Here is a 27,615-nt window from a genome sequence, read left to right as displayed (position 1 = left end):
TCCATTTTGTCGTGTTCTTTTTCTGAAGTTGTGTCCTCTTTCCTTTGGGACAGGTGTCTGTCCCCCCATGCTGGCCGCCTCCTTGTGTCTATTTCTGTGCATTAGGTAGGGCTGCTACGTCTCCCAGTCTTGGAAGGGTGGCCCTGTGGCACAGTCTCCCTGGTCACCTGAGCTGAGTGCTCCAGGGGTGGACCTTGTGTGGGTTGTGTGCCCTCCTGTTGCAGTTGAGTTGCTGGTGGCCCATCAGTGGGTGGGACTGACTGTGAGGGCTGGCTGTGACTGCAGTGGACAGGCCGTTGTGTGGGGGTGACACCAGGGAGTACTAGTCACTTTAGCAGGGATCTGGTGCCTGGCGAGTCGCCCCTGGGGTGTGTCATTTGTAGAGCTGGTTGGGTGGTGCTCTGGTGTGGTCTGAAGCCAGCCCCCGGGTGTGTTGGGTCTGGAGCTTCCTGGGAAGGGCTTCAGTGTAGGCCAAGGTCAGCCACCATTTGTGCCTGGCTTAGGGCCACCTGGCAGTTGGTTGCCACTTGTGCTGGCCTTGGAGGTGCTTGGGAGAGGCCATACTGTGAGCCGAGGCCGGCTGTCACTCGTGCTGGGCGGGAACCTTGGTGGGTACCATGATGCGAGCTACGTCAGCCACCTCTTGTGCCAGGTTTGTGGCCACTTAGTTGAAGCTACGTTCCAGGCCAACACTGGCCACAGCTTATGCCAGGATTGGGGCCACCTGATGGGAGTCACAATGTGAGCTGAGACTGGTTGCCACTTGTGCTGGGCTCGGGGACACTTAGCAAGAGGTACAGGACAAAGCCAGACACTCCTTGTTAGGAGTTTGTGGACCTTTGTTTTGAGAGATTTTGGTGGGTCCAAAGCATAAGCCAAGGCTGGCTGTTTCTGTGGAAAAGCCCCTGGAAGCAGCTTGGGCAGGGCACATAAGTTGGGAGGGACAAGGTCTCAGGGCATCACCAGAGTGGGGCAAATGGTGGTAGTCAGGTCAATAGAGACTCAGATTAGGCGCCCGCCTGCGCCTGCCAGCTGGGTCGGGGGAAGACTCCACAAAGGAACAATGGTGCCGGCCAGCACATCCATCCTCAAGAGAGCTGCCTGCCCCTGCCCCTCCAGCCCTCCCCCTGGAGCCAGACGGTCCAGCTCCTCCTCGTCTGTCCCTGGCACTCGTCGAGCTGGCACCCCCACACTGGAGCCTAGAGCCAGTGCGTCTGTGGGCGAATGAGGCTGTGCATGGCCCCTCGAGGGGACACCCTGTTGTCCCGGCAGCCCTCCAGCTCACCGGAACAGAGTCCTCGCTGGTTTCACAGCCAGGTGGTATGAGGACTCCTCTTCCCAGTCCTGGAGCCCTGAGTGGAGGGCCTGATATGTGGGGCTGGGACCCCTCACTCTGGGGGCCCTCCTCAGTCATAATGTCCCTCCCGATTCTTAATCACTGCACATGGTGTGAAGTGGGACCTGCCCTCTCTGCGTCTCTGTTCTCCTGCCAGTCTCGACGTGGCTGCTCTGAGTGTCCTTAGTTATAGGATTCTGTTCGGCTAATCTTCAGGTGGTTTTTGAGGGTGGTGGTTCTGTGGCTCGGTTGTGATTTTGGTGTGATCATATACCGTATTTTCTTCATTCATCAACTGATGGACACTTACGTTGCTTCCACATCTTGTCTATAGTAAATAATGCTGTAACGGACATAGGAGTGCATATTTTTCAAGTTAGTATTCTCATGTTATTCGGATAACTATCCTGAAGATAAATTGCTGGGTCATAAAGTAGTTCTGATTTTAATTTTTGAGGAACCTCCATACCGTTTTCCGTAGTAGCTGCACACAGCTCCACTCCCACAGCGCACAAGGGCTGCCTTTTCTCCACATCTTCACCAACACCTGTTTGCTGATTTATGACCAATCTGACAGGTGTGAGGTGATGTCTCATTGTGATTTTGTGTTTCCCTGGTTATTAGTGATGTTGAGCATCTTTTCATGTCTGTTGGCCATCTGTGTGTCCTCTTTGGAGAAATGTCTGTTGAGGTGTTCTATCCGTCTTTTACTTGGAATGTTTGTTTTTTGGTATTGAGTTGTATGGATTCTTAGTTTGGCTAGTAATCCCTTCTATGATATGTAATTCGTAAATATGTCCTCCCATTCTATAAGTTGCTTTCTCATCTTGTGGACGGTTTTCTTTACTGTGTACAAGCTTTTTAGTTTGATGGAGCCCCACTATTTCCTGTCGGGTTGCTTTGGGTTTGTTTTGCTATTGTTATAGAAGGTATTTTTAAATTAAACGTATTGAGACACACTGGTTAGTAACATTATGTAAGTTTCAGGGATACAGCTGTACAGTTTGCCTGTACAGTCTGTGTAGTCTGTCATGTGCTCACCACCCAAGTCTAGTTTCTGTCCGTTATTATATATTTGACCCCCTTTGTTCTCCCCCAAACTCCCATCCCTGAAAACCACCAATCTTTGTGTCTGTGTCTATTTGTTCATTTGTTACTTTTTTTATGTTCCGCATACACGTGAAATCGCACGGTTTTCGTCCTATCCTGACTTACATCACGTAGGGCGAGACTCTCGAGACTCATCCTTATTGTTGCCAACAGCAGTTAAGCTGCCGTAGCCAGTACGGAAACCGCGGTGGGGTCCCTAACACTGGGCAGCAGAGCTACCATGCCACCCAGCCATGCGTCTTCTGGGAATTCACCCAGCGAACACCGGACGGGTTTATAGACGCGCACACCCCGTGTGCGTGCACCCCCGTTCGCAGCAGCCCAGGCACAGACATGGCCAGCTCCCCTTCCTAAGTGACGCCGTGTGCAGGAGATGGTGCCACGCTCAAGCCCTGGCTCCCCGGGCGACCAGGCTGCGCCTCGAGTGACTGGCTGGAGGGCATGTTGGGGAGGTGTTTTCCGTGGGCGGCACACAGGGCTGTGCGCTTGGTGGCTCCCGCAGGCCGGGAGGGAACCAGAGTCCAGAGCGCAGGGCAGCTCCAGTGGGGAAGCGGATGGGGGTTTCTAGCATGTTCCACGCCCCAGAGCACCTCCTCGTTGGGGTGTGTGGGGACTGGCCCTGCCATCTGGAGGCCATGGCCCGGCCAGGGAAGAGACGATGCCGGGTTCCCGTGCATTCACAGGGGGGCGGGTGTTGCAGAGGGCAAAGGGGGTGGCCCCGTGGACTGTCACGAGGCCCCGGCGTCTTCGGGTCACACGGCATTAGAGAATGTAAGGGGCGAGGGTCGGCACACTTGTGGGGCTGATGACCAGGTGACAAGGGCTATGAACGCCAGAGGCTTAAGTGTGACGTGCGCCAGGGCTGGTTCAGCCTGCCCTGAATCCCACATCTGTGTGAGAGGCCAGGCCCGTGGTCACCCAGGGACACTGACATGCGGTCAGGGCAGCCTGTCAGACCCTGGGCGCTGCTGTGTGTGGTGACGCAGGTGCGTGCTTGACGGTGCTTTGACTTGCATGCCACTCTGCTGTGGCCGATCCCCCGGAGCCATGGGCCCTCCCTGCTGAGCGGGCGGTCTGTGCGGAGGCAGGCACGGGGTCCCCCCCTCCAGTCACAGCGGTGGAGCAGGCCTCAAACGTGGGCGTGCGAGCATTTTTATGACTCGTGAAACCTGATTATACAAGCATTTTATCGAGATCAATGAATATGAAATAAGTAGTAACAGACGTTGCTGAACTTCAGTCAAGCAAGAAAAGGTTCACGAGCCTGAAAAGCAAGTCACATCTCCCCAGGGCACCCGGAGGTGGAGCCAACCACTCCGCGGTCACTGGGGGCGCTCATGCCCTGCGCTGTACGTGCACTGCTTGGGCAGGCAGTGCCTTGGCGCCTCGGTGACAGGAAGTGACAGGAAGTGACCGGGGATGACGTGCCCTGGGCCTCCCGCCTTCCCATGCCCCTTCTTCCTAGGGCTGCAGTTGCAGACTCAGCAGAGCGAGGCTCAGGATGCATCCTGTCTGCCGGCGCTGAAGGTGTCGGACATCGAGCCCAGCATGCCCTGCACGGAGCTGGAGGTGGCCCTGGCAGGTCAGTGTTGTACAGCTGCGGTGCCCAGCCGCGGACGAAGCCACTGCTTCCCACGTCTGCCTGCCCTCACGATTCCTGAGACGGCGCGCTCAGCGACAGCGGGCTTCTCCCTGGGGTGGGTGGGGGTGTCCTTTGCTCCGAGCACTGTGACAGGCCCTGTGACCCACACTGTGGAGTCCAGGCCTGGATGCTGCTGTGGCTGCATGAGGTGCAGCTGGCTCTCAAAGGACACAGGTGCCCTTGGATTCCCGGCCACACGCCCAGCTCATCACTAGGACAGATGACACAGCTGGAGGGGCCCGGGAAGGCTACACGGCGCCTCCGGCAAGGCCGGGGGATGGAAGGGAGCTGTAGGCGCTGGCATCTCGTGTTTGGTCCCAGAGGTCTTCCCCAGCATCACTGCTGGTGCTGGCTTCTGGTGGGAGGCATGGGGCCTCTCGGGACAGTGTCCCCATCAGGCACAGCGGGGCCCCGAGGGGTTAGACAGCTGCCCTCCCTGACCCAGATGCCTAGTGCCACTCAGAGGTGCTACGCAGCTCGCTGCCCCTGAGAGGCGCCCCTCCCCCACTGCTGGGTCACGGGTGTCCCCCTCACCTCAGCTGGGGTGAGTACCTCTGACCCTTCGACCTCCCACTGACAGGCGGGATCTGTCAGTGGTCGTTAGTGTCTTTGACGGGCCTCGGGCCCTCTGCTGCCTTGGGATGCTGGGCTGGGGTGTAAAGATGCAGTGCACAGAGCCTCCCCTTGAGGCAGCCGGGGTGCCAGCAGGGCACAGACACTCTGTGCCAGGGCTGCACGGTGGCCGTCGGGACCAGGGGGTCTTGTCGGGGCACATGAGTATCATCGGGCGGGGTGACGCGTGGAGTCACCTGTCTCAGGAGCAGGGGGGCAGGGTGCACAGCAGCCTGCATGGTGGGTGGCCGTCGTCCCTCAGCACGAGGACCGTCCATCTCCCCGGGACCAGGGCGCAGCCGGGAAGGGTGTCTAAGGCACAGCTGCCAGAAATGCGAAGCAGAGCGTCAGCCCGGTTAAACCCCGCACCAGGGCACGCAGCCACGGCTGGGGAGCGTCTGAAGGCCCCGCCCTGTCCCCGCAGCTGGCGACGTCGCGGTGCAGTCGTGTGTGCAGCCCACCAACGGCGTGGCCTACGTCCGGGCCTTCTGCAGCCTGCCTGCCCTGCCTGCCGAGCTCCGGCCCTACGTGCCACTCCTCTGCAGGGTCCTCACCAAGTAAGGCCCAGGGCGGTGTGGCATCTGCAGTGGGGTGCGCTCTGCACGGCGTGGGGCGTGTCCAGCACCACCGTCGGCGTCTCGCTTCGCTGCGTCCCAGTGTGCAGGGGCAGCGTGTGTGCGAGACGTTGCTTGTGACAGTCGCGCTTTCTTACTGAGACACAGCCTCGCAGCACTCTGAGCCGCGCGTGTCAGGTTACGAGGCGCCTCCCGCGAGGCGGGTCTCTAAGGCTGTGACGGTGGCGGTTATGTGTCAGGGCCCCCACGTACGGGACCTGCCCCGTGGGCCCAGGGTGGCTCACAGCCATGGCGCCTGCCTCTACCGCCATGCTGGTGGCGTGGTCCCTGTCGGCCCCAGTAGCAGATGTCTGGGCCGTCACATGCCTCGGCCTGAATCCGTTCTCCCCGGGAGCTGCAGAAGACCCTACCGAAGCCTCATCCGCGCTGGTGTGACCTTTGGCTTTCTTAAAAATGCAGAAAGGCTTGTTGTCCAAATGTCGCCCCGAGACTACCAAATAAGCGAGCAGGTGGTCTGTCGGATGCTCTGACTGGACAGACGAGGGGAGTCTCCGGAGGCATCTGACAGCCGGCCCTGGGGCGGCGGCTCGGGGGTCGGGACGTGCTGAGGAGCCCTGGGCAGGACACCCTGCCGTGTGCATGGGGGGGCGGGCTGCACTCCTGGGGTTACCTCATGCAGCCGTGACTCGGAGCCCTCTCTCCTGTCCCCAGGCTGGGCTGCGGCGTCCTCGACTACCGGGAACAGGCTCAGCAGATAGAGCTGAAGACGGGCGGCATCACCGTGTCGCCACACGTGCTCCCCGACAGCTCGCACCTGGACACCTATGAGCAGGTGGCATTGCTGTCGCGGGCCGCTCAGAGGGCTGTCTTCGGTGTCTGTATTTTCCTTTTAAATTGTCATAATTCATTTCTTCCTTTTTCTTCCCGGGTCCAGGGTGTGCTGTTTTCATCTTTCTGTCTGGATCGGAACCTGCAGGACATGATGCACCTGTGGGGTGAGATATTCAACAGGTGACTAGGAGCTTGGAGACGCTGGCCCTGGGCGCAAGTTGGGCGGGCGGCTGTGGTCTCGCAGGCTGCTGGCTTCGGAGCCTGATTTCCTGGGCATTCCTTGGCTTGCGACATCTGACAAGCTTTCCGCGACATGCAAGGCGTCTGGGGGGGTCTGGAGGGGTCTCTGGGAGCTTAGCACGCTCTGTATCCATAGCCCGCGCTTCGAAGAAGAACAGTATTTCAGAGTACTGGTCAAGATGGCCGCTCAGGACCTGTCCAACGGGGTCCCAGACTCAGGACACCTGTACGCATCCATCCGAGCGAGCAGGACCCTGACACCCGCGGGGGACCTGCAGGAGACCTTCAGCGGGATGGAGCAGGTGCCAGGTGGAGGGGACGCTGGTTGTTCCGGGTCAGTCGGGTCTCCCAGGGTAGCTCTCAGGAAAGCTCCCTAAGTGACCACGTTTCACAGGAAGTAAATGTTTTGAACGAGCTCCCTCATTCCTCCTCCAGCCCCCCACAAGCAGCACAGCGCCGCCCCGGGCTGGGAGGGGCGCGGGGTCCCCTGCACCGGGGTGTCCGTCGCTATGTGTCGGTCCCTCTGGCTCAGGTGAGGCTGATGAAGAGCATTGCAGACGTGGCGGATGTCCGGCCCGTCCTGAGCAAGCTCCTGCTCATCAAGGACTACATGCTGGACCGCGAGAACATGAGGTAGGCCGCGTGGGCACCAGAATTCCTGCTGCCCGGCCCGTTGTCACGGGCGTGTGACAGTCCCGTCACGTGGGAACCAAGCGTCCCGGGTTCCGTCAGCGTGGGGGGAGGTGGGGAGGTCGCCTACCGGCTCAGCCTGCAGCCTGCGAGGTGGGTTCACCGCACGCCCCGTGGCTGCGCCCAGCAGTGAACCGTGGCGCTCTGTGGCCAGGCCCACCTGGAGGCATGGGCAGGCAGCTGCGTGGAGTTCAAAGGTGACAGTTGGTGTGTTTCAGCACCTCCCCCCCCCCGCCACCATAATGCGGCGTATGTGGGGAGTCCACACCTCCCGGCCATCCTTGGGGACCACCGGCAGGTGCCCCAGACATACGGTGAAAGGAGGGGTGCCCCGAGGTCGGGCCAGCCAGAGCTGCCCGCAGGCTCCCGCCAGCACCCACACCGCACACGCGGCGCCTCAGGGTGCAGCCAGGGGACCCTCGCTGTCCTCCATGAAGCACTGCTGGGCACATTGCGTGGCTTCATGGTGCCGCTGTCAGCTCACCTGAAGTGAACTCGGAGTCGGGCAGAGGAGGGGGCCATCCTGTGGTGGCGCTCTGGCCCCGCACAGGCTGCAGTCACACAGGCCGTGCCGTGTGTGGGCTTTCGGTGGCAGCTCAGCTTCTGATCACTGAGATGGCCGTGTCACATCTCCACGCTGCGGCTGTCCCTCCTGGACAGGGAGTGACATGTAAGTCTCCCAGTGAGTCAGTCTGGGCGTCATCAGCAGACAGTCTCATTGCATCTTCACCACAGAATTTAGCGCAAACGCCACCTGCGTGTGGACGGCCATTGCCAGCTGGCACGCCCGCTGGGCGATGTGACCGGCTCTCTGACACTCGAAGCTCTGTGCCGAGCATCGGCTGTTACTTTCACGTTTTGCTGCCATTTCTCATTAACGTCTTCAAGCATTGCTTTATTCAAAGGCAGCACATTACGCTTTCTGGCTCTGCGCCTCAGGCAGCTGTGGCGAGTCGCTGAGCCGTTCACGGCTGATGGGTCTGTGCGTGTGCGGCTCTCCAAACAGGTGCGCGGTGAATGCGGCCCCTGGGCAGCTGTCGCAGGTGCAGCAGGTGGTAGGGGACTTCCTGGCAGGCCTGGAGCAGAGGACGACGGAGAGGAAGCCGGCGCACCCGCACGTGGTGGAGGTGAGGGCCGTGGGGTTCTGGGCTGCGCTGTGTGCGGGCGCTGGGGTCCCCACTGCCCGCCAGACCGGCGCGGGAGGGCTCGGTGCAGCCCGGTGCCGGCCCGTGGGCGGCGCTCACACCTGCAGGCCTGCTTTTGGCCTGCGCCCCGGTTGTCACTGGCGCCCAAAGCCTGCGGTCACCTAATGGGGAAGGACATAGGCCTGGGACGCGCCCCTGTGACAGCCAGGACGGCGACTTGGCAGCACCGGGCTCAGTGCTGTCAGCAAGGCTGTCCGTGAGCAATGGCTCAGACGTGGCTCTGGGTCGCACCAGCGCATAGCGGGCGCAGAGCTGTGCTGCTCATGGACAGGCCAACGCTGCCATCTCCTCTGTCACAGCCGTGTGCCTTTGTCCCCATGGACCACCCCCCTGCCTGCAGAGCCACGTCTGTGCTGGGCGACCACGTGGGAGGGGCAGGCTGCAGGTCTGCGATCGTCTGGAAACCCATGAGCGGAGCCCAGGCCTGAGCACACCCTCATCCGCGGCGGGCCGTCCCCAGCACTGGGGGTTGTGTTATCGCTCCTGGAAATGCTTCATTTTCAGAAACCTGTGCCTAATGGTCCTGGGGACAGTGCGTGCCTTAGCGGCTCCCACATCGTCAGAAAGTTGATCACGGTAAGTTCACACAGTCCCTGTCACTTCAGAGCAAGCCGTCCCCAGCTAGTCCGTGCCTGTGGGTGGCCAGACAGGTGCCAGTACAGCGGAGGTCTGGCTCTCGTGCTGGTGCCATGAGGACCTCGGTCCCTCTGCCTCCACTTATTGTGGCTGAGTTGGTGTTGCCACCTCCGCTGGGCAGTCCCCTCCACTCACGTGGCCGGTTGGGGCATTCGGTGTGGCCCGTCGCAGGCGGCGTCTCTCGTTGCTGGAGGAAAGGGGACAACGAGGTTCCTTGTCGCTCCGTGACCGACCGACACAGCTGGGGCGGGACGGCGCATCCGCACCGCACGATGCTGACACGCGAAGCCCCGGTGGGGACTGGACATCTGCGTTCAGCGTGTGGAGTGACGTGCGGCTCGGTGTCCTGCTCTTGAGAACGTGACGCACTGCATCTCCCTCCTCAGGACCCCACGTTCAAGCCGTGCCCGGTGAAGACGCACCTCCTGCTCCCATTCCCCGTGAGCTATGTCGGCGACTGTGTGCGAACCGCCCCGTACACACACCCAGACCACGCCAGGTACGAGGGCTGTGACAGGCCGCGGTGGCTGCCGCGGGGCCCAGGAGATGCGTGCAGAAGCTGACCACAGTGCGCAGTCACTGCGTCGCTCCGTCAGCTCGCCGCATGGTTGCAGGAGGCCCGCCCCTGTGCTCGGGCCTTTGTGTTTTGCCCTTTATGTGTCTGAGAACTTCCCAGCAGTGAGCGTGCATCTCAGGTAGCACAGCGGAACTTTCCAGAGAAACACAGAGGGTGAACCGCAGAGGGTGAGCAGGCATGCCCGCTCGGCGCCAGGCGTGGGCCCGCTGAGGCACACAGCCACCTTTAGGGACATGGACATGCGTGCTCACGCCACCGGTCACTGTGTGTGCCACTGCTGCTGGCCCAGGCGGATGCTTCTAGAAACACGCTCTTCCCTCCAGGGCATCAGGGGCTTTAGCAGAACCGGACACACACGTCCCGACAGCGAAGCAAGCTCTAGGGAGGAGCTCCCCACGCACAGATACACGCCAACGTGGGGTCGCGCACTGGCGCACGGCTCAGACCCGGGCCCCGCGGCCCAGTGCTGCCCCTGGGACCACGATGCGCCTGTCGCTTTAGTTTTGTTTTCACTTTTTCTGGGTCACCGGACGTCGTGTACGACACTTGCCTGCCAGCCACGTTGTTTGTGACGTGGCGTCCTTTAATCGTTCCTTTCAGTCTTAAGATCCTGGCACGTTTGATGACGGCTAAATTCTTGCACACAGAGATTCGAGAGAAGGGAGGTGCGTACGGTGGAGGCGCCAAGCTCAGCCATAGCGGTGTCTTCACTTTCTACTCATACAGGTGAGTTTTCTCTGGCCGTTCGGTCGTGTGGACAGAGCCTGGCTCTGGTAAGTCAGTAGTGACTTTCAGGGTCGTCCCCACCTCTTCAGTGCTTAGCCACACCAGCAGTGTCCTTTGGTGTCAGGGGCGGCAAGAGGACACAGGAGACGTCTGGCCTTGAGTGAGCCCGGCGTTCAGTGAGGAGCGTTTTTCCGGGGCCCTACGCCCTCTGGGCTCCTGGGCGTCCCCAGGGGTCCTCGGTCTCCTGTGGCCCTCGCCTGAGGACACACATTCCAGGCCTCTAGGGAGAGCGGCTGTTGTTCCCTGGTTCCTCAGCGTCCACCCCAGGCACGTCCAGCGCCATCTGGGGTGAGGACAGAGGGCTCTGCAGCTCTGTCCGCTGATGGTGAGGGCTTGGGGGCCGGCCCAGTCACGGGTGACTTCGCGTCTTTGGGGTGCTCTTGTACAAGTGGCGGTTTTTGTGTTAGCTGTCTTGAGCTTTTCTCCACGCGTTTGCATTCAGTGACGGTGTAGAGGCCACGTGGCCCACGCTGGCATGAGGCCGGGCGGGTTGACCTCTCCTGCAGGGGCCGGGGCCTGGCTGGGTGTGCATCTCCAGCGCGCGGCCTTGTCCCCTGAAGTAGGACTAGGAATGGCTAGGACGTGCCGAGGCTGTGACATCAGGCTGGGTGTTGCTCACTCTCGGTTGGTGACGTGACTTGCCAATTCTCGGGGTCTCCTAGGGACCCGTGCCCAGCAGAAACGCTGCAGACCTTCGCAAAGGCCTCAGGCTGGGCCCAGTCTGGGCAGTTCTCACAGCAGGACATCGACGAGGCCAAGCTCGCCGTGTTCTCCATGGTGGACGCGCCCGTGGCGCCCTCAGACAAAGGTATCGGCAGCAAGGACGGGTTTGGTGTCAGCGCAGCCGGCAGCAGGTCCAGGCTGAGTTCCTGGGTCCCGTCCCCTCTCCCGCCTGTCACACACCAACGTCCACCTTGACTGAGCGTGTTTGCCACGTGGAGAGGTTCGCGTCCCACGCCCTGAGCCCGTGTGTGCTGTGAGGGCCCCGGGCAGCGTGGTGGCCGAGACCGTCCTGCCCTGGCCCACGGGGAGAGAGGCTCATGGGAAGGCATCCGTCGGGACAGGGTCAGCCGCTGAGGTAGCCCCCGTCACCGCTGTTCCTCCAGGCCTGGACCACTTCCTGTACGGCCTCACGGACGAGATGGGGCAGGCACAGCGGGAGCAGCTCTTCGCCGTGCACCGTGGGGCGCTCATCGACGTGGCCCACAGGTGAGTGCGGCCTGCGGCACCCTGACAGTGCCTCCTGTGGCCCCGCCCTGACCCCTGCCCACCTTTCAGGTACCTGGGTGTTGGTGGGAGCGCTCACGGGCTGGCTCTGCTGGGGCCTGAGAATGCGAGGACCGCCAGCGACCCGTCGTGGGTGATACAGTGACCGGCAGACCCCACAGACCCCGCCAGGCCCAGACTCTGTCACCGGCCCCCAAGAAGCAAGATGGAGTCAGATTTACTTTGAGAGGTCAGAAAAGCGATGGTCTTTTCCGAATATCTTGATCGTTTATCATTCTGGAAGTTTTGCCAGAGTCACGTGCTGCCCAGCAGGGCAGGGACCTGGCGTGAGCAGGACAGAGGTGCGGGCCTCAGCGCCAGAGATGCACCGCGGACTTTCTAGTAATGGGGACGCGTGTTCTACTCATCCTAGAGTATTTACTTAAAAATAAAAGGCACCGCTGACCTAACTTGTGCTTTAGTCATTTTAAATGGCGCTTTGTTCATTTATTCATGTTCCTCAATTTTTAGCAAAAACTAAGAATTGCTTTAGCAAAGGTTTTTCCAACATCTGCCTTGAGCTATAAAATAGTGTGGTCACTAGGGACCCAGGAGGCCTCTGACTGGACGCAGGACACGCAGCAGCTTGGGGCCGCGTGCTGCCTTGCCCGTCCCTACCGAAGGCCATGTCATCTGGTACTCACTTTGCGTTGTTTTCAGACAGGGAACTTAGTGCTGTCCCCTCCTCTGTCATCGGGTCCCCAGTCCCTGCACAGCCTAGGGGCAGACCTCGCTGAGCTCGGCCCTGGCGGATCAGTCTGCTGGCCCCGTGCTCAGCGCTCCTCAGCGGCCAAGGATTTCTGCCTGAGATCTGTTCCGCATGTTTACACGCATCGCCTCGCACACCACACCTACGACTGCAGTGTGCGTGGCGGGGTCTGGAACCCAGCACGCCCGTCTTCCCTGCAGGACCCCATCCCTATGGCTGGTGGACAGGCTGGTTCCTTTCTCGTCTCAGACTTGAGAGCAAAGACTGGAAAAAAGAGGCAGAAAAGTTCTTCACTCCAGGAGGTCGTCTTACCTGGGACCTCAGGGCGGCCGCTGCCCTGCCTTGCGGCACACGCTTATGATGTCGGCTCGCCGCCACACCTGGCTGGGTCCCCTCACTGCTGTCCTGGCCCGGGGCCCTTTCTGCGCGCACTCGGCGTGTCCCACATCTGCTGCGTCACGGTGTGGCCCTTCCTCCTTTGTCTCCGCATGCAGCCTGGGGCATGGTCCCTGTGAAAACGCCCTGGCTCCTGCCCACGGACCCGCCCAGAGCCTGAGGTTTGAACGCCAACTAAAAAAAGACGAAGACGGTTTAATACTGTGGCTGGAGTTTGAGCCAAACGTTTAATTGCACTGGCTGTGCGGTTTACAGCAGGAGATGACCCGTCGGAGTCCCAAGGTGCGAGGGCGTGAGGGGCACGGGACGGGGCTGCACAGGGGCCAACACCAATGGGCCTCACAGAGTGCAGGTAAATAACGTTCCAGAAACGGGCGGGACCAGGAAGTCCAGGCGTCTCGGCGGGGTGTGGTCGGCCGCGTCTAGATAGCCGCAGGCTCGCCGTAGCCATGGCTGGGCACGTGCTCCAGCTGGCCCAAGTCCGACACCTCGAAGCTGGCCTTGTACTTGGCCAGGATCTTCATGAGGGGCCGCAGCTTCAGCCACCACTGCTCGCGGGGGATTCTGTGCCTGTGGACCAGATGGGAGGCTGTGGCCGGGTGAGGCCCGCGCCCACGGAGCTGGACAGGGCCCGGGTCCAGGTTCCTGCAGCCCGCCCCGTTTCCACAAGGCTCCTGTCTTCTACCTTGGTTCCCTTAAAACACTAAGCTGACCTGCTCCCCACAATCATTCAGTTCCTTGCAGGAACTGTGACAGCACCGCCCCCGTCACTCGGGACTCTTGTCACCCAGTCTAACGGCAGGAAGGTTTAGACTTGTGATGCTCTATGTACTTACTCAAAGTCCGTCTCCTTCTTCAGCTCCGCCACGGGCTGGAACAGAAAGTTTCTCTTGGAAATCCCCAGCACACAGATGGACTCATCGGTCACGAATCTTTTCCCTGTAAAAGACATGACCTGAGGCTGGAGGCCAGAGGAAGGAGGGCAGCGAGGCTCGCTGAGGCGGGGAGCAGGGTCCTGGGGGACAATGACAGTTCATGCTCCTCACACCTTTCTAGGTGGACGCCTGGCTCCCCGGGGCTGTGACAGGTGGGCAGAGAGCAAGCAGCCTGACAGTCCCCTCAGGCCTGGGCAGAGGGGCAGAGATGGTGGGACGGGCTGCCCTCACTCCACACTCACCCCAAGAGGGGCTGCTGCCTGCACCTGGCAGACGCCAGGGCAGTGCTCGCTAAGTACGGGACAGGAAAACGGGCTGGGACCGGGAAGGACAGCTGCAGCACGATGCTGCTAACAGGAAGCCAGCTGGCTGCGCAGAAGGAGCAGCTGCAGGTAACGAGTAAGCATCCTTGACAAACTGGGAAAAGTAAATCCGAAAAATAGGAAGAGATACAAAAGCAGCAGTTAACGTAGAAAACAAACAGCAGAAAGCATCCAGGTCCACTTTACGAAGAGGAAAATCAGGCTGAAACTACATCACTGTTTTTGTGTAAGTCAAACGCTAGAAATGAAATTAACAAACACCCGCGGCTGATAAGACGGATGGAGAAAACTGCGGGGGGCAATGCCGATCAGCACAGGTGACCTAAACCCGGAACGAGGGGCGGCATCCAAAAGGAAAGAGGCGATTGTGAAAATTTTCACACCAAACTTTGAAAATTTAGATGAACTTGAAAATTTCCTTGAAAAGGTAACTTACACAAATGATTTCAAAAAACAACCGGAGTAGTTGCATAAACAGTACAGAACGTCAGCAGTCAGCTCTGCCTGCAGAGCGTGGGGGTTTTACCAAATGCCCAGAAATCAAAACACCTGCCTTATGAATTATTTCCGAGGGGAACCCCCGCGAACCTCCCAGACATCATAGCTGGAACAAGCCTGACCCAGCAGCTACAGCTGACAAGGGCAGGACCAGCGGGAAGTGGCCGAAGCAGGAAGCTGGTACAGTGAGCACGGAGATGCACGGGGGCGCGAGGGCTCCCCAGGAAGGCCAGCTGGGCTCGACTCCAGGAAACCTGTTAGGGAGGCCTCGACGACCGTCTTGCCCAAAGCAAAACTTAGACCCTTCAGGACTGAAACCCTGTGGTGGACATCGGCGGGTAATGGCCCAATGCCACCTGCGGCCACGAGCTCTGAGGCCCTGCCTAGCCCAGGGCCTCTGCCACCGCCACATCCATCCAGGACGTGTCCACAGGAGTCGACAGATGCAAAAGGCAGCAGGAAAAAAACCAAAACTCACATACAGATGCTTGATGTATGTGAACATGGAACCCAAAAGGCAGAACGTGTCTCTAAATAATCACTATAATTAACACACACAGAAAGTTGCTGATTGAAAAATCACCTTAAAAAATTAGTTATAAGTAGCATATGCAAATATATATTTTTTAAAAAATCAAGAAGTAAAACAACGTCTAAGCTTATGGAGATACAACGATCATGAATTAAAAATTCAGTGTTTTAAAAAAGTCAATTCTTTCTCTAAATGACTTACTGATTAAATATAACACCCTTCCCCCCGCCCCCAAATCCAGCGGGATCTCGTGTGCACGGCAGCAGGAGAGGCCAGGAACAGCTCCAGTGGGACACAGAGATGGCACCTGCCCCACCAGGTGGCAGCGAAACGAATACTGGCAAGGACTGAGAACTACGTGCCAAAAACAAACCAAATAACCCAGAAACAACCCCATAAGCTTACAGATAGATAACTAACTGATCGACGATAGAGGTTACACTGCAGGGTGGGAAAGAATGGATTTCTCGATAAATGGCACCCAAATAATTGATTATCCACATGGAAAAAAACGAACCTAGACCCTAAACTTCACATTGGTTGAAGTGGATTAAAGAACTAAATATGAAAGACACCAAAGCCGAAAGCCTCAGGAGAGGAGCGAGCACCGGCTACGCGGACACCAGCATTTCAGCTCACGGCGCCTCGCAGGAAGTGACGAGGCGTACACGTGGGGGACGTTCTGCAAAATGACTGACAAAACAGAAAACAAACCTGCCAGAACAAAATACTTAAAAACTGCTATTAAGTAATCAAAATACTTTTGAGTCCTCTAAAGTGATGTAAACAAAGCACAACATAAACATGGCCAAGCAGCAGACACACAATACTCAGAGTCCAGAGGAGAACGAGATGGTCCCCTAAGCACAAAGGACCCCTCGCGTTCCTGCAAAGCCGCAGTGCAGGTCAGGTGTCCAGGACGGGGTTGGGCTGGCTGGCCTTGGAGGGCCAGGCCAGCAGAGGGCCCAGGGGACCCCACCCTTCCCGGGAGCAGGCTCCGCGCCCCGCACCTGTGCCCCGTGCCTCCTTCAGCTTGGTGCTGATCCACTGCATGGCCCGGGCCGAGATCTTGGTCCCAAAGTTCCTGTCAAATGGGGACGGTGCTCCGCCCTGTGGGGATGAGTGGAGCCGTGGTTACCCACAAAGTGTCAAGGCGAACAGGGGTACAGTCTGTTCAAAGTGTGCATCGTGCTTTCTAAGAGACTCAAATTCGATTCAGGTTTTGGGTTTTTCGTTTTGCAAACCGTATCTCCTCCTGTGTCATTAGGACCACACGAGACAGAGTCTGGGGACACTGAACGGCAGAGCCTGCGGGGCAGGCAGCACGGCACTGTCACCCCTCGAGGTCTTCCCTGCCCCAGAGCCTCCAGCCGGGGCCCCAGTTTCCTCCGAGAGCCTACCAGCTCTGTGGGCTCACTTTTACAAAACATGCCATTTCCGGAGACTCGGGGACCTCTGGTGTGAACGCTGGCCAAGGTGTCCCGCGGGCACAGGGGTGGTGGGGTGGGCGAGGGCAGTGGCCGCCCGCTCCGGCTCGCGGGGCGTGGACCGGTCACCGGCACCCGAGGTGCTGACCGCGCTGTGACTGGACCGTCTGATGCCTCGCTGTGGGTGGCGGGCGAGGCCAGCACTGAACCAGCCGCCGAGTTTGACCCAGTGTCCCCAGCTACCCAGTGTCGCTGCGAGACACCCACCTGAGGCCCACCCGCCCAAGCACCGCCACGCTCCCTCAGCGGGCGACACGGCCTGGTTCCACAGCAGACCCCGGCGCAGTTCCGAGGTCTGCAGCCAGCTGGGCGTCTCCGTACAAACGCCCTCCCCCCACAGCCGCTGACGGGGCCGCGGCCCACCTGCTGCATGTGGCCCAGCACGTTCTTCCTGCAGTCGAAGACGCCCCTGCCCTCCTCCGAGTACAGCTGGTAGATGAAGTCGGTGGTGTAGTTCTCGTTGCAGCTCTCGTTCCTGCAACACGGACGGCGTGGGCTCAAGGCGCGGGCAGAGGGGCGCGTGGGCGCGTCACCCACCCCGCCCGACGCCCCGCGCTGTCCCCACCGCCGTCGGCGCCCTGACCAAAGAGGTGGCCTGGAGACGGCTTAAACACCGCAAGGCACAGCCGTTAGCCGTGCAGGTGTGCGCGGGTACGTCGCACGGCCCGCTGCCCCCGTCCCCACCCGCTCCAGGCGGCGCTCACCTGAGCACGAGCCCCCTCTGGATGGTGGTCTTCATCTTCTGCGTCAGATGCTCCACGTTGCTCTGGGGGAGAACACCCGTTGGCAGGCAGGACCCGGCGAGCGCTGCCGCCCTCGGACTTTGTACCGTGGTGGCGAGGACGCCAGACGGTGCGTGCATCGGGCAGAGGCGAGTCCCACAGGACGATGACAAGGTCACGTTACCCGGCACATTTACTTAGTGAGTGGGACTTGGCTTCATGGGGAAACACTTCAAAATAAATTGGTTTTTCTCTAAACACGTCTATTCCTACGTTCTGTGCAGCGGCCTAAACAAGCGCACACCCACTGCGCCGTCTTCGGTCTCAAGGGAGCAGCTGTCACCTCGCTTCACGCTGGTTCGCATGTGCTCACCAGCATCTCTGGGCCAACAGGAACCCCACAGACTCACTTTTGCACAAATTCTCCGAGGAAAGGAACCCTCACGTTGAGAAGAAATGTGCAAAACAGGAGAGTTTATGTGTGGGAGCCTGGGCAGCAAGGACACTTCCTAAGTCTGCTACGCCAGGCGCTGGCCAGGTGCCACGTCATGCTGGAGGCGTCCGCAGGTCAAGGTGACAGTTCACAAGCAAAAACATCAAGTACCTCACGATTTCGTTAACTTTGTTCGGGCACGTGACCAAACCATAACGTGCGTGGTTACGATTTACTGTTTTGTAATTTAGTTGTTTTGCTTGCCGACGCCTGAGCAGGCCGCCTCCAGCACCCCCTAGATGCCCCAGCCCCTTCCTCCGCCACCAAGGGGGCTAGGCGATGCAGTTCACCTGCACTCACTCTCCCCTGAAAGCTGGGGGCCCCAGACACCCGTGTGGATTTAGAAGAAGTGACATCTGCAACATTAAGATTTAAAAGCAGCAGTGAAACCAGGAGAATCCCAAGGTCGGCTGCAGACTGCAGGTGCGGAGGGCGTGTGGGCGGGCCCGCCCCCTCTGGCGGGTGATCACTGTGGGGCGGCTGTGTGGGGGACAGCGGGTGTGGGGGCTGTCGTGAACCGCCCTGAACTGCTTTCTGAAGGGAGGGAGCTGCAGAAGAGCAAGGGGTGTGGTCACTGCCGCATGCCCATGCTGCGTCCCCAGCGGGCACCGTGCCCCCCTTCACGCGGTAAGCAGCACAGGGGCATGGCCGCAGCTGCCCCCACAGGAAGGGGGTCACCATCCCCGCACTCAGAACACAGGCACCAGGCAACCCCGGAAATGCTAGGTCTCCTCGCCGAATGGCTGTGACCGCTCTAAGGGAGCGGTGGCCACCAAGTGCGTGATGGTGACATGGACATACCCCAGAAGGCCAGGCGCAGGGGTTGGGGAGCGGGGTGCCCACGCTGTCACCGTGCAGAGCTTGGGCTCAGCGTGAGGCGCCGGCTGCAGCCCACGTCCCCGGATGCCCAGGGCTGCCACCCGAGGACTCACCTGTAGGTCCCGGATGTCGAACGGTTCCTCGAAAATGTAGGCAGCGTCGGCGCCGGCCGCCAGGGCCCCCATGTTGGCCAGGTAGCCACAGAAGCCGCCCATGGTCTCGATGATGAACACGCGGCGCTTGGTCCCACTGGCTGACTGCTTGATGCGGTCGCACGTCTGGCCCCAGAGGAGAACACAGTCATGCTGTGCAGGCCCGAGCGCGGCCACCACGGCAAAGCCAGTGACGCATGGCCGCAGAGCCTGCCGGTCTGGGCCCTGACCCGAGTCACCGCAAAACCGTGTGGCTGTCGCCCGAAACGTGCCCGTCACCTCGGTCTGGTCACCCTCCACCCATCCCTGCACCTGACCACACGTGGAGGCCTCTACTGACACAGACGGTAGCCCCTCCTCCAAGGCCCCAGACACAGTCAGCCCGGCTCCTGAGACCACACCGGCCATCGACGCTCTGGGGGATACACACAACCCAGCCGCCCGCCGTGCAGACGGCCACCCTCCCTCGGGCCCTGCAGGCCTGTTACGAGCTCCGTGAACACGGCAGGGAGGCGGCTCCAGCCTGGCCCGCCCCCCGTAACACCCCTTCCCCAGGACCAGAAAGCCAGGTGCAGACCCGCCCACTGCGTCCCCTTCCACTTGGTCCTCCCAGATGTGTCCGTCCTCCCGGGACCCTTAGCACGCCCTGCCCCTGGGAGAGGCACAGTGGCCTCATAGACACCTGGAGAAAGGCCCAAGCCAGGGACAAACGCTGGTGACACTAGAGTAAAACGCCACACACTACAGGTGAGGAAGGGGTCAGAGCGCACGACGGCAGGGTGGTCCTGGAGCGGACATCCCTGCGGACGCCCTGCCCCCGCCCAGTGACATCTCCGCAGACTCGCAGCCACCAAGACTGTGACAATAAGCGTGTGCTGCTTTAATGCACAGGTCTGTGGCTGTCACGGCGGCACAGGGAGGGAGATCCTTCCCGCCCCTGTGACACTGAGCCAGACTAAAGCGGCCCCTCAACAACCCCTGTCACGGAGACTAGGCGGTCCCCGCGGCCGGGCCCCACCCCCCATGGCCCTCCTGCCCACAGGCCGTCACGGTGTGCATCTTTCCGCAGCCTTCCGTGTCACCGCTGCGTCTGGGGCGTGCCCCTCACTGGGTCTGTGCACACGAGTCCGGCTCGGGCTCACTCCCCACCCAGAGTACAGTCTGCGCCGTGGCCATCTGGCCATGATGGAACGTGCCATCGTGCTCGGCTGTCCCCCACTACCTGAGTGACGCTGACAACCAAGCCAAGGCCGCGCCTCTCTTGAAGCCGCTGGGTGTCAGAACAGTGACAGCCGGCTGGCACTGTCAGCCTGTGCGTGGAGCTCGGGCGCCCGTCCCTCGTTCCTGTGTCCCTCCTGTCCTGTCTGACAGCCCGGGTTCCCTTCCTCTAAAAACAAGACACTGGTTCGGCCGCGTCTCACTCAGTTCCTAGAAGCAGCACTGACAAGGGACTGGCCTAGGCAGCTGGTGGCGCGTGGTGGGGGAGGGGGCTGTGACTCTGGCTGAGGGACAATCCGAGGGCAGAGGCCCTGCCTGGCCCGGCCAGACCGCAGGCCACCTTCACTCGCTGGGGGAACGCCGGCGCCCTCCAGTGGCCGGTAGGCGATTCTCCCAGAACCAGCTCTGGGGGCAAAGCCTCCCGCCGCAGGGCGGCTCTCTCCGCCGCACTGGCGTTCGTTCCAGAAACATCAGTCAAACGCGAAAAGGTGACGTCAAAACGGTGTCACGACAGAAAGGCCCGTGGACCCAGGCACGGGGGTCACTCCTGCCCATTAACGGGCTGGGATTCCCAGCAGGTGGGGTGTCAGCTGAACTTGGGGTGCCAGACGTGGCTGGGCAGGGCCAGGAGGGGCCCCTTCTGCAAAGCGCAGACAGCTGGCAGAGGCAGGGTGCAAGGAGCAAGCCGCGGGCGGAGGCGGGGTGGGTGGCGGGTGCTGCAACGGTGCCTGCGGGGGCCCCAACTTGGGACTGAGGCCCGCGCCCCACCAGCAGCGCCAGAGCGAACGGGCAGGGCACCGAGAGGCCCGCGGGCCTGGCCTAGGATGGCGTCCACCTCCAAGTGGACACTGCACACCTGACGATGGACCCGGGCCATGAGGCTGGCCCGAGGGCAGTGCTGCTGCCGTGGCACCTGCTGGGCAACGTCCCTTCCGTGGCAGACACGCCCCACTACAGAGGGGATGCTGGCGGGCCAGGCTTGGGCAGAGCAGGTGCTCGCCCAGGCGCAAGGCCACCAGGTCCCAGCCACAGGACGGCACATGTGCGCTCCCGCAGCTCCACCTGCAGCACAGAGGGGTGCCCGCTGCCCCCCGACTGTCCTGGCCCACGCCCGCCTGCCCTGAGGCCTCCCATGGGCCGGCTGGGACAGACCAAAGGCTACGTGGAGCCTGGCCAGCGCCTCGCTGTGGACAGCCACCCTGCCGTGCCGAGTGCGACACGACCCCATGGTGGACCTGGCCCCTGCTTCTCGACTGGCAGGGCCCTGGGCCGGGCGGCGGAAGCGGCCACACGGGGACAGCGTTCTTACCTCTACGATCGCGTTCAGGGAGGTGTCAGAACCCAAGCTCATCTGTGTGCCAGGGACATTGTTGCTAATGGTGGCAGGCACGACACAAATGGGGACGCAGAACTCCTGGAAGCTGCTACGCGCCTCGGCAAACGCGACTGAGCTCTCGAAAGCCTGAAGCAGGTGTGGCTGGTCAGTGGGCGCCCGGCCTCTCGCCTGCTGTCACCAGGTGGGGCCAAGCACCCCGTGAGTCAGTGGGAGAGGTGGCTGCGGGAGCAGGGGTGACCGGATGGGGCCCTGGGTGCAGGGACCAGAGGTCGGGCTTCGGCAGGGGCGCTCACCGCCCAGCACGAGGGGACGCAAGCAGGAGGCAGCAAAGCAGGGCTGGAGGCGGCTTCGGGGTTAGTGGTGACCGAACAGCTGGCCTTCTGGGCAGCCCGGAGGCAAGGGGAGCAGCCAGCCAGGTGACTTCCTGCACTGAGCGACACGGCCCTGCCTGCTGGGACCCCATCAAGCAACCCCAGGGCCTGTGCATCACTGTGTCAGGAGGACCCGTGCCCTGCGTGTCACTCTGCAGTTCTTACACAAAGCAGCACAGAGAACTCAGAACCCCAAGGTTCTTTGGGACCCCAAAGTGAAATCGTTTTGGCTCCAGTGTCAAAAAAGCCAGCTCTTCGCAAGCGCACGGCAGGGTCGTCTGCCTCGAGTGTTAACCGGAACAGTCTGTTAATGACACAGGTCCACCGTCCCCCATCCCTGAGCACAGGGCACTCCAAACACAGCCGGCCTTCGGTGATATTTGTGGGCAAACAGCCCACGTGTGGTCTTTACTCATGCCCAAGTGTCCTGCTGCTGGGTCCCATGGGAGGAAGGCTGGGCCCACCGCCCACCCCCGCTGCCCCGTGCTCTGACGTGTGCCGGCTCTGGGGGCACCGTGGCCTGGGGACTGCAGCTGGTGGACCTGCGGCGGGTTAGTCCAGGGCATCAGGAGGTGAAGCGAGAGCGTCACTCACCTGCCTGATGGTGCCTAAGCCACCACCCCTCCCTCCCACCCATCTCCTGCTTGAGGGGAGACGTGTCACAGAATCACGAAGCCACCTTGGACACGGGCGCTGTCCACACCGAAGAGAGACCCATAGATTTCTAGGTTGGCGGTCTCTCTATCGTCACAGTTCCCGCCCTCGGCGCCTCTGACACTCTGGGCCAACAGCCCCCCCCAGGCGTCTTGTTGTCCTGGGGGTGTCAGCAGCACTGTGGCTCCGCCTACCAGCTGTGGCACCCCCACACCCAGTATCTAGACTCCACAGATGTCCCCCAGGGGCGAGCCACCCAGTTGTCTGACCAGACGGGCCCCTGGTGCTGGAGACGCCCCCGGGCTCACCCAGAGTGCAGCTGCAGCACCGTCACAGGGCATCTGGACATGGCCGCAGGTGACCTGTCTGCTCGGAGCGACCAGCGAGGTGGACGGACCGAAGCCGCACTGACTCCACCTGGGTCTTCCAAGCACATCGGAAGGGTCACAGGGCACCCATGTCCAGTCAGCTCGGGTCTCTGCCCCCGCATGTCCCCTTCCTCCTCGTGGCCAGCTGAGTTCCAGCCTGAACCCAGACCTCCCGACAAGGACTCCACTCTCTCTAGGATTCAGCACGGAGCTCAGCAGACGGCAGACCCCACACGGGTGCCCACAGCCTCGGTGCGCTGGGCAGGCCCACGAGCCGGTCATCCTGCCCTCCCGCCCGCCTCGATCATCACCAAGACCACCTGGCCCACCCCGCAGGGGCGGCCTGGCCCATCACCAAGGGAGCACCGGCCACTACGTGACCGGTCAGCCTGGCTTTGAGAAACCAAGCCAACATGGCAGCGAACTTACAGGGCCACGTAACGCGCCCCAGAGGGCCCTGAAGCAGGGCAGGTAGTCACTGGGGAGTGTTTTCCCCGGATATTTTGGTTTTCAAATTTTCAGCACTACACACAAGTTCTAGAGCTTTGCAATCCAGAAAAAAACACTCCACAGCAGAGGGTCCTGGGACTGCAGGGCGGGGGGCCTGTCCCCATATCCAAAGTGCGGGCTGAATGACACAGAGAAGTAGCACCAGCCTGGGGGACCTGCAGATGACACCTTCTGAAGTCCCCCGCCCCCCGCCAGCGTCTGATCAGGTAACACGCAGGGGCATGAACTTCAGTTGCTTCGACTGCAACACGGGCAGGGAAGGCAGCCACACGGAGACAAGGCCGGGCGGGGCAGACAGGGCCTCTCAGCTCAGCCTGCACATCCACCAGAAGGGTAAGTCCAGCAGCAGCGAAAGCAGGAGTGACAGTCACCAGCACAGTGGGGACAGTGGCCCAGCAAGCGAACAGGGAGGCACACGGGACGGATGCTCCAGTGAGGGGACACAGATGACACAGGACAAGCCTTTTTAGTAAAAAAGTTACACAGAGTTTAGGAAGCTCACAAAAGCAACAAACAAGCGGTAAGCTTTACTTACCATTTATATTTTACTTTAAAAGCGTTTTTTTATTTACCAGCACCAGACACAAAGCTGATGCTGTGGGTTTGAGAAAAAAACCTTAGAGAAACACAAGCTCTTTGCCTCATAAGGAAAAGAAAACTTGAGAGTTTACTGGAAAAATTTAGATACCGAATTTGAAAAACAAACACATCTGCGTTAGATACCTGTCTTCAAACTCTCGTGTGATTTTTAAGTCTGACTTACAAACGGGATAAAAATATATTATGTTTATTGATTTCCAATTTTAAAAAAATCGCCTGAAACAGAACAGCACTAACGCTTCAGAGGCAATTCGCCGTCCCCGGTCCCCGAGAGGGAGACGGCGTGGCGGCCGCAGCCTGGATGAGGAGCGCTCAGGTGGACTCGGGTCAAAGATCACAAAATTCTGAGCTCAGGTACTGTCCAAAGCAGGTCCATCGGACTCAGCTGCATCACCGTAAGGTGACAAAAGCTACAATAAATTTGGCTCAGCCAGAAACAAAAAAAACAAGCAAAACTAATTTAACGATTATCCAAATCACAAAACACCGTGACCCACGACCACCTGAGCTACAGACACTCGCTGTCACTTGGGGACACGGCACCCAGGCTGCCCTGATCCGGGCCTCTGGGGGCTGGGTCACAGACGTTCACACTTCTCTGGAAGCAAAGGGACCACACAGCCGGGCCCGTGTCTGGTGCACTGGCAGATAAAACGGGCTGCGCCCGTGGTCAGTGTGCGGTCAGCGCCCGCGCCGCCTGCTTTGCTGGCCACAGACTTACGTCAGTGATGGTGTTGAGGGCGGTGTCGGCGCCAATGCTGAAATCGGACCCCGGCACATTGTTGGAGACGGTGGCGGGGACCATAACCACAGGGACGCACAGCTCCTCGTGCTGCTCCCGGGCGGCTGACAGTTCCAGCAGACCCAGATAGGCCTGTGGGGCAAGCGCGGCCATTGGGGGCGGGTAAGGAGGGGCAGAGGGGCGCCGAGGGTCCGCTCAAAGGCAGCATGGGAGTGTGTAACGTCACAGGGGTGACGAGGACCCCACGGGACGTCATCGCGGTGACGCACACCATGTTCCCTACTGGCAGTGCCCACGCAGCTGGGACGTCTGCCTCCACTCAGAGTAAACCAGGGGGACGTCACGGCCGAGCTGGCTCAACAGAAACACGTGGAGGCCTGCAGCCCCGCCATGCGGGATCAGAGCCACGATTTGGCCACTTAGCTACCTTCCTCTCTGAAGGGCCAGTGGGCTCCCGGGTCAGGAGAGAACCAGTCCAGTTCTGGCAACTTAAAGACACCGGAACGCCCTGGACAGACAAACCCCGGCCAAGGGGTCACGTGTCGCTTCCTGCGGGTGAGCCTTGCTACCGGCTATGCTTGGAGCTGCAGCTGTCCAAGGCATTTGGGGACTGGGACTCGAGGACCTTAACTCGTGAGGTACGTGGTAAAGCCGTGCAGGCCACCACTTGGCCTGCGGCACTGCCAAGCCGGCCGGTGCCCAGGACCAGGGACGTACCTCGAAGCCACCGACGATCAGCAACGCGTTGAGGCTGTGTTTGCGCATCTGGGCGGCGATCTGCTCCAGGTGTTTCCCAGGAAGCGTCCTGAACAGTCAGGGCCGTGGTCAGGCACAGTGGCACCCCCGCCTCGCCCCGCCCGCCCACCGGCCCAGCCGCCTGGCACTGAGCCTCCCCACAGCTGGCGGACAGCAGCACGGCAAGTGCTCACGGCAGGGGGCACATCTCAAAAAGCCTTTTCAAAAGAAAGTGGGAGGCAGCGCGATAGCCGCCCCAAGACTCCCATGGCCTCGCTGGGGACCGAGACAACGCCCGGGGCAGCGCACGCGCTCCAAGTGCCGCTGCGAGGGCCGCCTCCGGGCCCGCACCTCGTCCCACGAGGTCCTGCAACGTCACACCCACTCGCGTGTGCTGTTCCCCCACTTCGTCATCTACTTCACACAGCTGACCAGAGGGGTCGCGCTGACGGCAGCTGCCCTCACTGCCCACGTGCCCGTGAGTGGTCTGCGCTGTGGGCAGGGCGGTCGAGAAGCCGTGGGGCAAACATGATCAGGGACGGGTGGTCAGGCACATGAGTGGGCGTGACGTCGAGGACAGGTCCCTGCCAGAGTCCACAGTGAAGCTCTGCAGCATTGTCAGGAAGTGCAGTCAGCTCACCTAGAGCCTTCTGGGGGGCTCATAAAGCACATGGTGCCTGGGCCACCACTGCGGGCGGCGGGGGCTGGGAGACGCCCTGGCAGGTGTCCCCGCCTCTGGTCGGGGCGTTCCCACCCGGAACCCCGTGGGCGCTCGGGGACTGGACAGCACTCCGTTGGGGAGAACTGGTCACGTCCTGAGGAAGCCGCCAGCAGCTGGGGACACGGGCGTCCTGTTTTAAGCAGAGTGCAGAGTGCGGCGGCTTCCTGGGACCAGCTCACACCTGCGTGGGAGCCGACACTGACTAAACCCACATACAAGCGACACGCCTGCCACCTAAAACCTGACAACAGCGACCGCTGAGGTTAACCTGCACCCTGAGGTCAAAGGGGAAAGTAGTTGGACTTCAGGGTAGGTCCCGGTGGCCAGTTCAAACACCGTTCCGGCCACGCGGGAAGCGGGCATTCCTGTGCGCAACGTACCCCGCCACTTCTCTAGCCACCAGAACCTGGGGCCCCGGCACTGGGGCTGCTCAGGACGATTCCAGGGGCAGCACGCCACTATCAAGGATGCCCTGATTCTGGTTGACAGGATGGTCACCATGCCTCAGTGACATCACTTATCTCTGTCACCTCAAAGGAGATACAGGGCTTCTGCCCAGCATTTGATTCTTCAAATCAACAGACGGGATTTTTGGAGGAAACAGGTCATGAGCTATCTGCCCCCTTGGATGGGGCGTCCCTCCTGCGGGCCCCCTACAGCGCCTGCACCAGCCACCCCCCTGGAAGATGCTTTTTGTTGTTCTCGAGAACAGGTCAGAACCAAGGTGGAAATTACCGTTTTGTCCCAAGAATAGAACCGCCTTGTCCGGTCCAGCCTCCAACATCTGACCAGCCGATTTCTTTTATCTAACGAGCAAGCAGAAAACGAGACGGTCGACAAGAGACAAAAAGGGACTTGGCTCTACCAACAGCCGCGACCTGGGCGCCTCCAGGGCGGCTGAGGTGCGATGCGCGGCGCTGCGGGGGCCAGCGCCCTACGCTGACATCTGGCCGCTCAAGGAGCCAAGCCCTGCGGCCCAATGTGTCTCTGCACCTGCCTTGCCCCGGCCAAGGAGTCGGGTGGACACCTCAGTCGGCCATGCTCTACCGCTGGGATGGAAAATCAATTAAGATCACTTACTTTTAAAGGACGTAAGATTAAAAGAAAATGTCTTTAATTGAAAACTGAAAAAGAAAAGTAGCAGCACAGATGCCGCCGGCCAGGTGTCTGCACCCCCCCACCGCGCCAGCCCTCTGTGCCTCACCTGTGCCCTTGGGGACCTCTGCATGTCACCATCTCACACACCATCTGTACGCTGACGCCGCCCCAGACGTGTCCTTCACCCACACCCCATGAAGACCTGGCTCACGACCTGTCTGCTCACGGGCCCCTTCTCTCTGACGCCCCCAACACCCCAGACTAACATCCCCAAACCTCAGCACCTGCCACATTCCCTGTGTCCACCGGCTGCAACTCGGGCCAGACGTGGCTCGTTCTCGACTCCCTCGGTTACCCCCACGTGTGCTGAGCAAGTGAATCTCATCGGCCCCGCCTTTGCCACACCCCCACAGCCCCGGCTGAACCAGGCTCCGCACCCGCGGCCTCCGTTACTGGGGTGCTGTGCCCCGCCTGCCTCTGCCCTCTCCACGTGTCCGCGTGGCCATGCTCCTGCTTGAAACCTGTCTTCTCAGAGAGAGAGCCAAACCCCTCACGACTGCCTTCAGAGGACCTGATCTATCTGTCCCCTGCCCCCCACCCTCCGCTGCAGTCATGTGAACCCCTCCAACCTCTAAACACCTCAGGCCTCCGCCCTGCCCTCTGTCTGCCTGGGACAGTGTCTGATGTCCC

General features: G+C 60.6%; 2 protein-coding genes across 7 annotated transcripts in view; one reads left to right on the top strand and one right to left on the bottom strand.

The window, feature by feature from the left end:
* PITRM1 (pitrilysin metallopeptidase 1) overlaps positions 1-17,366 on the top strand; it is a 39,440-nt gene extending 22,074 nt beyond the window's left edge. For 2 of the 6 annotated variants that reach the window (XM_039870976.1, XM_039870977.1), the window contains exons 15-27: positions 3,912-4,028; positions 5,125-5,257; positions 5,987-6,107; positions 6,210-6,286; positions 6,483-6,648; positions 6,879-6,979; positions 8,043-8,163; positions 8,746-8,817; positions 9,264-9,376; positions 10,055-10,180; positions 10,903-11,048; positions 11,347-11,449; positions 11,519-11,927. In XM_039870976.1, the coding sequence (XP_039726910.1) occupies positions 3,912-4,028; positions 5,125-5,257; positions 5,987-6,107; positions 6,210-6,286; positions 6,483-6,648; positions 6,879-6,979; positions 8,043-8,163; positions 8,746-8,817; positions 9,264-9,376; positions 10,055-10,180; positions 10,903-11,048; positions 11,347-11,449; positions 11,519-11,612 (1,490 nt within the window). In that variant the 3' untranslated portion in view covers positions 11,613-11,927. Of the gene's footprint in view, positions 1-3,911; positions 4,029-5,124; positions 5,258-5,986; positions 6,108-6,209; positions 6,287-6,482; positions 6,649-6,878; positions 6,980-8,042; positions 8,164-8,745; positions 8,818-9,263; positions 9,377-10,054; positions 10,181-10,304; positions 10,877-10,902; positions 11,049-11,346; positions 11,450-11,518; positions 11,928-12,415 lie in introns of those variants that run through there. The other 4 variants (XM_039870975.1, XM_039870979.1, XM_039870980.1 and 1 more) reach the window with 4 other exon arrangements.
* PFKP (phosphofructokinase, platelet) overlaps positions 12,806-27,615 on the bottom strand; it is a 49,004-nt gene continuing 34,194 nt past the window's right edge. Inside the window, exons 14-22 of the mRNA XM_039872413.1 lie at positions 26,563-26,633; positions 25,089-25,176; positions 24,351-24,503; positions 18,534-18,698; positions 17,091-17,152; positions 16,750-16,861; positions 15,910-16,009; positions 13,448-13,550; positions 12,806-13,181 (exon numbers count right to left, since the gene is read on the bottom strand). Coding sequence (XP_039728347.1) covers positions 13,034-13,181; positions 13,448-13,550; positions 15,910-16,009; positions 16,750-16,861; positions 17,091-17,152; positions 18,534-18,698; positions 24,351-24,503; positions 25,089-25,176; positions 26,563-26,633 — 1,002 coding nt within the window. The 3' untranslated portion in view covers positions 12,806-13,033. The remainder of the gene's footprint in view (positions 13,182-13,447; positions 13,551-15,909; positions 16,010-16,749; positions 16,862-17,090; positions 17,153-18,533; positions 18,699-24,350; positions 24,504-25,088; positions 25,177-26,562; positions 26,634-27,615) is intronic.

The sequence above is a fragment of the Pteropus medius genome, unplaced genomic scaffold (genome assembly GCF_902729225.1).
Source record: "Pteropus medius unplaced genomic scaffold, Ma_sr-lr_union100, whole genome shotgun sequence".
NCBI classification, from domain to species: Eukaryota; Metazoa; Chordata; class Mammalia; order Chiroptera; family Pteropodidae; genus Pteropus; species Pteropus medius.
Note: the sequence above shows the minus strand (reverse complement) of the source record. Positions and strands in the feature narration are given on the sequence as shown.